Here is a 13,741-nt window from a genome sequence, read left to right as displayed (position 1 = left end):
TTGTTATCACTGTGTGAACTAACAGATAATTTTATCTTTTCTTAAGATTATTTACAATTTTTTCTAGTTGTAATAAGTAGAGATTTGTCTTTTTTCCTTTGTGTTTTGTGTCCTATAAGTTGCATTTTTCTTTCCATCGTCAGTCTTAAGAGTCCTGAGGTAGTTGGAACCATAAACTAAGGCTGTGAGGACATCGTAATCAATTGTCAAATTCATATGAAGGCAGGAAGTGGTAAACTGGTATTAACAGTCACTGATGTGGAAATACCTCTCAAAAGATCTAGGCCCTTTCTATGATCCCACTATTTATTTTAATTACCTTTCATTGTAATCAGTTATGTAATTCTAATGTTTTGAACTTTTATCTCTAACTCTGGACCTTTAAAAATACTGAGTGATTTGGAATGACATGTTTTAGTAGAATAAAAACTTCAAAAAGGAATAATATTTACTTATTGATGGTACAAGTTTTGGACTTGAATATCTCAGATGTTCACACTAAAAATTGAACTGTGGCAAGGACCTTAGGAGTTATGATTACAGAAGTACTTGTTTGTAGTATATATTTATATATTAATCTTCTCAGTGTGGAGCTAGTTATTTTTTGAAAGTTCATTTGAAGTTTTTAATCCACAAAAATACTTGAATTCTCTAAAAATAGGTTTTTTTGTGTCAGATTTTGTTTGTTTGCACCTGATTTTACTCTTCGGCATATATATATATATATATATATATATATATATATATATATATATATATATATATATATATATATATATATATATATCTTGTTAAAGCAAAGACAGACCTTCTTATAGACCTAACTATTTTTAGGTATTTTGACTTCTGTTGCCTAATTAATGCATTAAATATTGAAACCTTCCCATTAACTTTTCTAAAATTCTGTGATCTCCAAGCGACCTTTTTAGAATCTCAAATTTTTGTTCAGGCCAGTTCTAAATGCCTGGCCTGTTTCAAAGAAACATTTCTCATTTTATCACTTTTTATTTAAGAGAACACTTGTTTTCTCTGTCCCTACTAGTAATATGAATGACCTAAATGGCAATTAATTTTCTTTGTAATGCAGTTAAATTATAGCACTATTTTCCTCAACTCCTCCAAAATTCATTCAGTCATCATCTGTGGTTTGTACTCTTTTTACTCATCCCCAGGTACTATGTTAGTTCATGCCTGTGTCATCTTTTCTGTTTCTAACCTAGGTCATCTGTCTTCATTCTCCATTATTTATATTTTTATATAATTTATTTCAAATTCTTAGTAATTTTCTCTATAGCTGCTTGAGTGGACTTTCTAAAATATGTCTGTCCATGTCAATATGTGCCTGTGGTTTATGAAGAATTTGCTTTCTATTTGATGACCTGTTCTTTTTTTCTTCCTTGTATCTTTTTAATAGTTTAAATATTTTTAATTATTTTCCTCATCCCCTGTATAAGCTTGATGTAATCATAAATTATAATGGAATTATAATTATATAATTGTAATTATATAATTATAATTATAATTTTATTCATCTTCTCATAATTTAAAGGCCATGGTATATATTCTGGATTTAATAAAAACCTGACATAGATTAATAGGTTTATTATTTTTTTTATGGGCTTTAAGTAGCTCCCGAATCAGATAACTGTTGTGGCATTGTATGTTAGTACTTCATATACTGTGAACTCCATAAGACATTCATTCAATTTATACACATATTTAAAGTTTCTGTAGTTCTGCCTTCTACACTGTTGGTTTCATATTTGAAATTATTTACATTCTATTTGAACATTGTCCTTTAATGATAGATTTGATTAGTGTATCAAAGTAGTACAAGGATAAACAGAATAGTATTTTATCCACTAAATATTGCTACCTTTATAATCTGTATTAGGTTGACATGAACTTCATGATTAGAGTTAAAACCAGTTTCCATTTTTAAAGGATCTCTCTTTTGGCTACTGAATTTTGACTGTTACTTAGTTTTAGCAATTTAAAAATATCCAATTAATTACCATCTGTTCTAAATTTTTTCTTTATGGAGTCCATTATCATTGTTGTTTGGTCTTATCCCTCCCCTAGTTCCTGTAGTCATTTCTCTGTTTTTTTATCAGTTTTATTGGGAAGTGCCTAGGTGTAGTTTTCCCCACCCCACCCACTTTTTCCTCTTGCAGTTATGTTGTTTGGGACCATTAAATATTTCTTGAGTCTTTTTTTAAATGTTGATTTTACCTCATTCTCTCTTCTGATTATAATAATGCATATTAGAATTTGATTTCCCCTGCCTCCTACATTCTGGATTTACTTCTTCTGGATATTTTCTTCTGACCTGTCTTAAAAGCGCTAGGATTTATTTTACTTCCCAAATCTGCTGCTAAAATCATTCATTGAGTTTAGGATTTTAAAAAGTTCAGGGTTTAAAATATTATTTTAGTTGTAGATGGACATAATATTTTATTTTATTTTTTATAGAATTTTTTTAAGAGAGAGAGAAAGAGAGAATTTTAATATTTATTTTTTAGTTTTTAGCGGACACAACATCTTTGTTTGTATGTGGTCCTGAGGATTGAACCCGGGCTGCACACATGCCAGGCGAGCGCACTACCGCTTGAGCCACATCCCCAGCCCGACACAATATTTTATTTATTTTATGTGGTGTTGAGGACTGATCCCAGTGCCTCACACATGTGGGGCACGTGCTTCACCACTGAGCCACAACCCCAGTCCTATTTCAGTACTAAGGCTCAAACCCAGGACCTTGAGCCATGTGCTCTACTATTGAGCTACCTCCCCAGACTCCTTGCTCTTTCTCATAAGGGACTAGTGTCTTACTGCTTTCCAAGCTATCTTTAATCTCATCATTCTGCCTCTGCCTCCTGAGTATCTTCGATTGTAGGTAGGTCACCACACTCAACTATTTCTTGGTTTTATAGTTTCTAATCCTTTGACAAAATTCATAATCTTTTTTTTTTCCTCTTTTGTGGTGCTGGGGTTTGAACTCAGAGCCTTGTGCATGCAAGGCAGCACTCTAACAACTAAACTATATTCCCAAACCTGAAATTCATAATCTTGACTTTACTTTTTTGAGTATATAAAGCACAGTGATTTTAAAACATGTGCGGATAACCCCATTAGGTGGTTTCCTTTTCTGTGGGATTTTTTTCTCACAGAATTTTGTCTTATGGAGTGCCTGATCAGTTTTGATTGGCTAACATTGTTGTGATAATTATAGATGAAATTTGAGGACTAAGATGAAGTTATCTTTTTATAGAAAAGTGTTGAGGTTACTTGAGTAAGATTGTCTGTCACTTTAAACTTAGTCAGCAATTAAGATAATTCAAAAATGACTTGTCTTTTCAATGTTTCAGTATTGTTCCTTTTGGATTTTTTGCCTGTTCATCACTTAAGTGTGCAGTACTTTCTAATCTAAACTCAAAGGCTAGGGCTTTTATTAAGGGTCCCTTTATTTGTAGCCCCAAACACTTGTTTTTACCTCTAAGCCCAGGAATTTGATGAAGGCTTAGTTCAAACTCATTATATCTTTGTGTTATCTTCAATATGTGGGTAAATCTAGGAGAAAAGTACCTTAAAGTGCCAGCCTTACTTGTAATTCTGAGATTCCTTTTTCTAATGGATCTTGGCCACATACATATATCTTCACTGCCTTTTTAGCTTGGATCCTTTCAAACACATTTTTATATTCTTATAAAGATGTTTTGATTGTTCTTAGTGCTCTCAGACTAACTCTTTGATAATTGGAAACAAAATTCTCTCTGTCCTTCAAGATTCAGTTTTCTCCATATTCCTTCTTAAGCCAGTGGGGAAAATTATTATATTCCTTTAGGTGTCATTTATACCTGAAACAGTGAGATCTTTTATTCTTTAGCATCTTACAAGGTAACTAGTATATTATAGCCACTCATAAAATACTTGCTGAAGAATTAAATGAGAAGCTATATAAGAATATATAATCCCCTTTTTCTATTTGGTATCAATAATCCTTTTTTACTATAGTTCTTCTGATTTATGGAAAATTAAGTTTCAATTTAATTATCTTTTGAATTGGAACTATGGCTAAAGTAATACAAGGATAGCAGAAAATAGTATTTTTTAAATCATTAAATGTGGCTACCTTTGTCTCAGTAGATGAACATCTTGAGTTTCATGATCAGAGTTAAAACTTGTCAGTAGATAATACTCTGATCGTGGGTCAGTTTGGCTTATTTTCAGACATTATCAAAACTCAGGTTTGTCTTTTTGCTTAATTGCAATTCTTTTGAAATAGATATCTAAAGTGTGAAAAATGTTCTGTCGTTAATTGCATAGCTAAAAAGACATATTCTAGAAGATTTTTTCTTTGACTGACTATATCTTTATTATGGTACCAGTCTTGGATTGAGAAAAGAGTTCCTCCATGACAAAGATATACTTAGTGTCCTACCCATGGCAGAAACGAGAAAAGAATTATCCCCTGCTTTATCCTAATATGTTTAATTATGTTAGGTTGATCAGTCCTGATCTTCCACATTGAAGTAAAGTGAGTTTTTATTATCTTACACACAGGATACTTGCCCCTGGGGCACATGTTGTTTTCACATTTATTTTATTTACTGGTAAGTAGAGAATTAAGAGGAGAAGTTAGAAAATGTAAGTGATTTGCCAGAGTTTGATTTACGAAATTGCAGGTTTGAATTTCTATTTTATGTGCCTAAGCATTTTATAGAATTGTGGGAAGTGATATTTACAAAGAGAAACTTTTGATTTGATAACTGGCTTTATTTTAGGAAACTAAGCCACGAAGAATATGAGAGACTAGAAAAAGAGCAGCGGCTGTCAGCTGCAGATGAAATGGTGGTTTCCGCTGTACAGGAAGTTAAAAATTACAAGTGAGTTCAGTTTCTAAAGGAGGGTGTCAATGTCTAATGATCTAGTGTTAGCTTTCTTTTTTAATCTTTTTTTACATTATGTAGATAGAAGAAAATAGCATGGAAGTATAAATAACGAGAGGATATGAATACATTCAATTCACACAGGAGAAAAAATAAATTTCAACTTTACAAATGAAAAATGTTAACAAAAAATTTACTTACACCCAATGGGGGAAAGATCATAGGGAACTTGGTCAATGCAAACAATTCTGCGGGTTTTGATTGTTGTAGTAATTCTTTAAGAAATCAGTTTGCTGTGTGATGTATCAAGACCCACAAAAGTGTGGCATTTGATAGACCTTGGAAATCTTCTATGGATATAATTTGAAAAAAATAAAAAATGTTTTAAGGAGGAAGATATTTCTAGCAGAATTACTTGAGAACACACTGATGAACAGTTACAGAAATTATAATTTATCATTCAGAATCTTTAGCAATTAAATGATAAAGAAGTTATTAGTATTAGGTTTTTATTTTATTTATTTATTTATTTTTGGTGCTTTACTACTAAGCTACATCCTTAGACCTTTTTTTTTCCCTTGAGACAGGGTCTCAGTTGCATAGGTTCCCACTTAATTGCTGAGACTGACCTCGAACTTGTGATCCTCCTGCCTCAGCTTCCCAATCATTGGGATTACTGGCATGTGGCATTGCACCTGGTCTGTAGTTAGTATTAGTTTTGATCACACTGGATTCATATAACCATAGAAATGTTTTTCTTATGTATGATAAAGTCTTTAAAAGTATAGCTGATGGAATAAAGGGAAAATGGTCAGAATGTTTCAAATGTTATTCAATTGTTGTAATTCTTAGGCGGAGAATTGAAGAACTGGAAGAAGAACTACAGAAAACCGAGCGCTCATTTAAAAACCAGGTAGTAATTAATACTGTCCTATAGTTGCAGAATTCTTTGTATCTAATACAGACAATTATAGGCTATTATAATGAGTCCCTAAAAACATATTTTTTAATGTGTTGTCTTTTTCAGATTGCTGTGCAGGAGAAGAAAGCTCATGATAATTGGGTAAGATTTTTTCCCCATTTTCTTTATTTTGTGCATAGCCTACCGCAACTGAATTTGAATATTTTCTCTTTAATAGCTCAAAGCTCGTTCTGCAGAAAGAGCTATAGCTGAAGAGAAAAGGGAAGCTGCTAATTTGAGACAGAAGTATGTGATTTTGGTATCTTACTATATGTTTTATAGTGTTTTAAGGTTATGCTAGATATTATCTATGAAGGAATAGATTGCTGTTTCATAATTCAGCCCATTCTTTCTCAATATTCAAGACTATTGGAAATGACCCAAAAGATGGCAATGCAGCAAGATGAACCCATGATTGTAAAACCTATGCCGGGAAGACCAAATTTACAAAATCCTCCTCTGAGAGGTAGGGGGCACTTTGTAAAAGGAGCTATTTTATTTCTTGGTGCAGAATGTATGTAAATTACTTTTTATTTCTGTCTGTAATGATTATGAAATAATCTGAATGATTTGCTAAAGCAGGAGGTGAGGGTTGGTGTCAGGGAGAAGGCTACCTTAAAGTAGTAACACGGCATTGTTGTCTTTAGGTCCACTGAACCATAATGGCTCTTTTGGTCCATCCCCCGTGAGTGATAGAGAATGTTCCCCTCCACTGACAGCAGAGCCAGCTGGAAGACCTCCTTCTGCTACTCTTAATCGAAAAGATATGCCCAGAAACGGATTTGGTGAGCATTCACATGTTGCTTTATAGTAAACTGCTTCAAGGTTTTGTTTTTTTTTCCCTTTTGAATATTCTAATAAAAACATAGAATTTGGGCCTGTACAATACATAGAAGATAATTTCTTACGTTATCTTAGTGAATGTTTTCTGTAAAATCTGTTCTAGAATAGAAAACATTTTTTTTTTCCTGGAGGTCCCTGTATTGTTTTTTTCTTTTAAATTTTACACTGTGAAGTGTAAACCTTTATCTTTAAATTAAATCTCTATGGTGTTCCTTTCCAAAATATTATAAAAGTAGCCTTAAACTTTATGTAGCATACATATTTCCAACATGAAATACTGAGTCTTATTTCCAATTCTAAATAGGACTGTAGCCTTGGTAAGATTGGAATTCAGGTTATACAGACTAAAGAAAAAACAGCCTACACATACTTCAAGTCTATAGCTTAAAGTTTAGGACCAGTACTTATTAATCTGCTGTTCTATCAACCCAAGGCAGTTCTTTATTTTTCTTAAGTCTCTTTATAAATTGTGATTTATGTATTGGGCAACCCATTTTTTTTAAAAAAAATATTTTTAATTGTAGATGGACATGATATCTTTATTTATTTTTTAAATGTGTGCTGAGAATCAAACCCAGTGCCTCACACATGCTAGGCAAACACTCTACAACTGAGCTATGACCCCAACCCCTGGGCAACCCATTTTTAATGTTGCTTTCCAGTTATTGTTGAACCCTGACCTGTCCACCAGTGGTTTATTTCTTCTGAAAAATACATACAAGGGCTCTGATCTTTCTTTCCCAAGGGTCAATGGATGGACCTTTACCTCGTACTGGTCTTCTGAGGCATCTGGGAAACCCATTGCCTCTGGTAAAGGACCAAGTAATTTCAAAGAATCTGTAATTGTGGATGGAGGATTTTTATTCTTTTCATGTTAGAATAAGTCTGAATCCATTCTTTGATCTCTAACAGACCCAGGATGTGGTCCAGCTCACATGAACAGCAGCTCCAGAAGTTCTTCTCCAGCTAAGGTGACGAATGAGGGCAAGGTAAGTTTTGTAGTTACTGTGAATCATGTGGTCATGCAGGAACATGTAGCTTTCCTACAGTACTTTCTCTTTGCTTTATCCTTCTTTGTGTTCTATTTGTACTATCCCATTTGTTTTTTAAAAAGCAAACTGTTCCCCAAGAACCTGAGACCCCCTCAGTCTCCACCATTACTTCTTTGACTGAGCATCCAGTTGGAGTAAGTACTTAGAGGTTGAGAACTGAATTGGGTTTTATTCTGTGCATTTCTGGGAAGGATATTCAGAGCATGACACTGATCTTGTTTGCTTTAAACTGCATGCAATATTGAGCTTACTTTTCTCCTTAACTTGGGAATGTTGCTTAAGTGTGTACAACTATAATGAACTACAGAATGTAAAAAGTTATCACTCTAACTTTATATGGTGTTTTGTGTTGAATCTTCTAAGGCAAAGTAAATTCATTATAAATTATATAATTCATCATTTTTATTTTTGTTTGGAAGAATGTTATTTAAGAATTCCTCCATTTGTGCAAACCCTATTTTGAGTGATTTGAATTAGATTGGTATCAGATTTTCTGAAAGTGAAATACTGTTTCAGTGAAACAATGATAATCTGAAATGACCTCTTGAGCCAGTCCCAAGCAATGGTCTCATTTGTTCACATAAGTGTATTCTCTTGTAACTGTGTTGCTATTATATCTGGTAGGTCTTCTGAAGCTCTATAATAAAATAAATTTTTAATTGTTTAGTTTCAAACCCACTACTCATATGAAATGATAAATCAATATCTCAAATGGTGTACAGTAAATGAAAGTAAATATTAAAGCCTTTTCTTCCTAATTTGTGTATATAGCACTGTGATGGAAAATACTTCTCAAGTTCCAGTGTATATATATTCTAGGAATATACATCTCTGGAGAAATCTAAGGGCAGCTTAGATAAGACCCCAAACCCCTTTGTAGTAGAAGATTTAAAAGAGAGCAAAGACCCATTGTTAGAGAGGAGTAGAGGTGGGAAAAGCATGGCTTGGAGGCAAACCTGGGATTGAGTTTCTTTAATATGCAGTGTGGCCTTCAACAAATTATGATATTCCATTTGCTTTTGTTCCCTCTTATTTAAAACAAGACAGTCTACTTAAAGATCTCAGAGGTTGAATAATATATGAAAGACTTACCGAAGATACTCTGAATAGTAGCTATTATTACATGGGTAGAGAATGGATTTTTCATTTTATTCTGTTCATTCTTAATATGGAAGTAATGAGCTATTGTGATGAAAGGGAAGTGATGGGGAGGGGGGGAGTCCCTTTGAAATAGATTGTAGTGAATACAACATGACATACTGGTCAGAAATCACCTCTGTTAACAACCTCTGCCAGTCCTCTTGCCTTTCCCTTTCCTGTGCAGATATAATCAGTAACAAACTGGTCCCTCTTGTGGCATCCTTCCAACTTCTGTAAGCTGTCAGTGGGAATACACAGGAGGGGTGGGTAGAGTTTTGTTGCACTGATGGTGTTCTCTGGACAGGTGCCTGTTTTGGGTTTTAGCTTTTATCGGTGTTGGTACTTTGTCTTAATACATAGGAATTTTAAAACTTTTAACTTCTTTCAAATCTTAAATTGCAGGTTCATATGGCTATGAATGGGCCCCCTCCTTTCTCAGGGGTACCCTTCATGGGCCCCCCCATGGGACCCCCAATGGGATGGCCTCCACCACCTCCCATTCGGTATGGACTGCCACTTCAGCTCGGTGGGCCTTTTGGGCCTCAGCCAATTCCTCCACCTTTTGGTATGATGATCTGAATAGTAGTGATTGACTTATAAATCACATTCATCTTCCACTTCTATTGCTTGCTAAAACAGTTGGTTGCTATCTCAGGTCTTAACAATGAAAGGATAAAGCTGAGTACATTTTAACTTTTCCTCCAGTTTTCTGGCACATATGGGACACTACATAATCTTATACTGAGATAGGCAATAGCTATCTCTCATAGACAAGGATAAGGGGCTATATACAGAAAAGCCAGAAATATTACTTCTGCAGATGTTTGTTGAAAATCTGTTGATATGCACTGCAATAGATGGAAAGGTGGATGAGATGCATGCCATAACTTAAAATTTTGTCACAGATATGAAAATCCTACAACATAAAGTTTGTAATCACCCATAATGGAAGCATAAGCAGTAGGTTATAGAATATAGAAAAGGAAAAGTCAAACCCTCCTTACCTTGAGAAAAGTCAGAGGGAAGTGTTAAAGAGGAGGATTTAACAGTGATCTAATAAATGTTGCTGATTTAATTAGGTGGCTGTGGAAGGCCTTTTCCTGGAGGGCCTGCACCTTGATTCTGATGGCATGTGTAAAGTCCATGCTGAAATACTTCATGAATTTTTAATGGATAGAGTAATAAATAGTGGGATTTCCTTTTATCAAAATTTCTTTGATGTAGTAAAGTTCTTATTTCATAATCTATCATCTTTTCATGGTAATATAGTACTTCCAAATATAAATGGAGCTCTTGTGAGATAGAAATAATTCTGCAATTATATAGTAGGAAAAGAAAAACGACAAGCCTGGAGCTAGGTAGAGCCATATTTAAATCCTTAATATGTTGCTTCATGGCTGGTTGGCCAAAGTCTATAACCTAAACTTGTTCCATTTCAGTTTGCCTCATCTGGCAAGTCAGGATGTTCACCAGTTGATGTTCTAGGCTTGAGAGAAATTAAAGACTATAATATCAACATACTTGAAATCACCCTAGTTCAGAAATTTCTGGGTATTTACATAACTTCCTTTTTATTTTCCAGGTCCTGGTATTCATCCACCAATAGGCTTCAGAGAATATGCACCAGGTGTTTCACCTGGAAAACGGGATTTGCCTTTTGACCCTCGTGATTTTTTTCCAGAACCTGCACCAGCACCATTTAGAACTTTAGGCTCATTTGGACCAAGAGAGTACTTCATTTCTGGTGCCCCATTACCACCTCCAACTCATGGTCCCCAAGACTATGGGCCACCACCTGCTGCAAAAGACTTAATGCATTCAGGCTTTAAAGATGAAGCTCCACCTACACCTGATTCTCAGGTGTGAGGGATGTTCACAGGCCTTAAAACAGGGCCTGTAAATTTAACCTCTGACACTTAGTCAGAAAATGGACTATGAACTATTCATCGAGTTAAAGGATTATTGGCTTCAAAATATAAAAGTTTATTTTAAAAGATTTATGTTTTTAGAATAAAGCTGCCTTGGCGCAGTATACATTTTGAGCCAAAATATTTTCCCCCTAAATATCCCCACTTAAGCTAGAGTATTCTTCCAATTTTAAAATGTGCAATAAGGAATATCTTTGTTTTAGTTAATGTAGCATATACAATTGCTAAATGATTTAGAATGTCATAATTATGGACATTTCTTGTGGAAATGCTTTAAGAACATGTATTTCCATTATCCTATTTTTAGTGTATTGCAGTTGATAACAGAGAAATGGTGTTTTATAAGCTTGATTTTTTTCTCTTTCAATATCTGGTCGCAGAGACTGTTACACTAAAAATGTTTACTCAAAGATCATAAACTTCATTTTCCTTCTTGCTGAAGTTCTTTGTTGTAATAGTTCATAAAAAATTGTTTATTAATATTTCCCAAGTGTCTGTTGATTCATTGGATCGTCATGAGACTTTGTGCCATTGGGGAAGCATGTAAACTCACTCTCAGAACTGAAGATGGTAACTTGGCAGCATATTCCCTGTTGCTCACTGTTAAGGAGGCTGGACCTTGGTCAACTGTGGACTTCTATAGAGGATTTCTTTTACTTGTGAGAAGTCTTGTGGCTCTATTTTTGTAGCACATTCCTGTACTTTTTTCTAACCACTGTCTATGTGAGAATGGTTTTCTGAGAATGAGTTTACATTAGTAGCAAGAGTTGTTTGACCTGAAGTTCTACTGCTTTTGCCATTATTGCATTATAACAGTAAAATATAAGGTGGTATGTTGTGTCTATAAAATAAGGAAATTTCTTTTTAAAAATGTACACAACACACTCTTCTCTTTCCCATACCTTGCCACTGATTTTCAAGGAATATGATAAAAAAAATTAGAAAAGTATAATCCTCTAAGAATGAATGAAACTCATAAACTTATAATGTCTATAATCAGCAAATATGGGCTGAATTAAATTCTTTTTTTGATAGATACTCAAATATATTTTATTTAAAAATCAATTAAAGCAAATCCTGAATCTGTAACTACTGTCTTTAAAACAATGTTTCTAAGAACTAGCTCTCCAGAACTGTAATATTAATTACGGCAATTTTAACAGTACATTTTAAGAGGTTTAAGATTTAAATAAAATTATAAAAGCCTAGTACTTTTTTTTACTGCTAGACCATATTCTTCCATTCTTTTAAATTCTAGAAAGTAATAGGATTGTTAAAACCTAGAACATAACATATCATTGTTCTTTTTATGTCCCCTAAGTATTCTCAAAATAGGGGCAAAAGCTTCAGTGTGAAACAAAATCTCTAAACTACTGAAGATAACTCAGAATAAAAAGAATTTGAGTCCTTTAGGAAGAATTCAATCTACATAACCTCCATTTAATATTAGAAGCAGCAGCTGTGTGTGTAAGAGGAAAACCATATAATAGCTTATGCCATTTTTAACCATGTAAAATAAAATTTAAGTCACAAACACCAATTTTGAATGTATCTTTAAACCTCTACAGGACACAAGGCAATGCTGAAGTTACTAAAACTTCTAATTTTAAAATAGCATTTAAATAAAGGTGATGTCAGCTAGGAAGATAGATTTTCAAGGAAAGGCAGATTTATTATTTTATTCAAAGCAACAGTAGTTTTCCCTCTAAAGCCTTTTTTGTATTTATTCTATTAGTAAGTTATAATGCATTCTACATAGTTTATCTGAGCAGTTCTGAACCCACCCATAGTTGCCTCTCCTTACATCCATCTGATTGATTGTACCACTTCTGTAGCAAAGCCCAAGGTATCTGCCCATATACAGGTTGTGTGGAGAATACTGTCCCCTGATTCAATTATACTTTTGTATCTCAAAAGTTTTAGAAGTCCTCTCCAGCAAATTGTGTTTCAGTTTAGTTACTAAAATCATTTAATTTGTGAAGCAGTAGTGTTTCAACCTGAAAATATTACTGCTATAGTTGTAATTATTGTCCAGTGACTCATCCCCTCCCACACTAGAAAGTAAATTTAAACAACTAATTTGTGAGATACAGATTGCTTTGTGTTAACTGCTTCAAGATAAAATCACCTTTTTTGGGGGGGGTTGGTCAATCAGGTCTGAATTAAAGCTAAGCTGACGACAATGTTCAATTTAAGTTTGTTTAATGCTGATGAAAGACATTCATATAAAGCATCCTCTTTTTTTTCCATATAACCCCATTCTTTGGTGGCAGCTGGGGTTGTGGCTCAGTGGTAGAGTACTTGCCTAGCACAGGCAAGGCCTTGGGTTTAATCCTCAGCACCACATAAATAAATCGAGGTTAAAAAAAAGCATTCTTATGTGAAGGATGCTAAATATTTCTTCATATAAATTATCACTTTGAGGGGCTGGGGTTGCATGTGAGGCACTGGGTTTGATCCTCAGCACCACATATAAATATAAAGGTACTGTGTCCATCTACAACCAAAAAAAGTTTGTTTTTTTTAAATTATCACTTTGATATACATATTTTATAGTATGAGAAAACAGAAAGAACAATGTATCAGTTTTGCTACATTTTAATAGTAGATTTTAAGGAAGCAACATCAAACATCAGTAACATCAAACAAAAAGGTACTGAGCACTCCACAGGGTACAGAGTAGAGTGCTGCCAAGCACCTTGGAAAGTTTACATGACATGGAGAAGATGAGGCCCTTCTCTTGAGAAGTTTACAGTCTGGAAATTTTGACTACTCAGAGTTTCGGTTGAGTGAACATTTTATTAAGGCAAATTCTTCATTTCCTAGAACTACTGTATACTGAACTATTTTTGCACTTGTGAAATTAACCCAATCCAGATGAAAGAAAAGACTAAATTTGGTTGAGAATTCTTTCAGGCTCATATAGTT

At 33.9% G+C, this 13,741-nt stretch overlaps 1 protein-coding gene and 1 long non-coding RNA gene across 7 annotated transcripts in view; one reads left to right on the top strand and one right to left on the bottom strand.

Annotated features, from left to right (window-relative positions):
- The window catches only part of LOC144373589 (transport and Golgi organization protein 1 homolog), a 164,489-nt gene extending 153,194 nt beyond the window's left edge, over window positions 1-11,295 (top strand). For 3 of the 6 annotated variants that reach the window (XM_078036615.1, XM_078036618.1, XM_078036616.1), the window contains 9 exons: window positions 4,785-4,886; window positions 5,742-5,802; window positions 5,917-5,952; window positions 6,029-6,096; window positions 6,216-6,316; window positions 6,498-6,635; window positions 7,606-7,682; window positions 9,288-9,450; window positions 10,468-11,295. In XM_078036615.1, the coding sequence (XP_077892741.1) occupies window positions 4,785-4,886; window positions 5,742-5,802; window positions 5,917-5,952; window positions 6,029-6,096; window positions 6,216-6,316; window positions 6,498-6,635; window positions 7,606-7,682; window positions 9,288-9,450; window positions 10,468-10,751 (1,030 nt within the window). In that variant the 3' untranslated portion in view covers window positions 10,752-11,295. Of the gene's footprint in view, window positions 1-4,784; window positions 4,887-5,741; window positions 5,803-5,916; window positions 5,953-6,028; window positions 6,097-6,215; window positions 6,317-6,497; window positions 6,636-7,605; window positions 7,683-7,807; window positions 8,394-9,287; window positions 9,451-10,467 lie in introns of those variants that run through there. The other 3 variants (XM_078036617.1, XM_078036620.1, XM_078036619.1) reach the window with 3 other exon arrangements.
- The window catches only part of LOC144373593 (uncharacterized), a 45,138-nt gene that overhangs the window by 29,099 nt on the left and 2,298 nt on the right, over window positions 1-13,741 (bottom strand). The window lies entirely within an intron of this gene.

This window comes from Ictidomys tridecemlineatus, unplaced genomic scaffold, assembly GCF_052094955.1.
Source record: "Ictidomys tridecemlineatus isolate mIctTri1 unplaced genomic scaffold, mIctTri1.hap1 Scaffold_44, whole genome shotgun sequence".
In the NCBI taxonomy this organism is placed as follows: domain Eukaryota; kingdom Metazoa; phylum Chordata; class Mammalia; order Rodentia; family Sciuridae; genus Ictidomys; species Ictidomys tridecemlineatus.
This window is presented reverse-complemented; position numbering and strand designations above follow the sequence as displayed.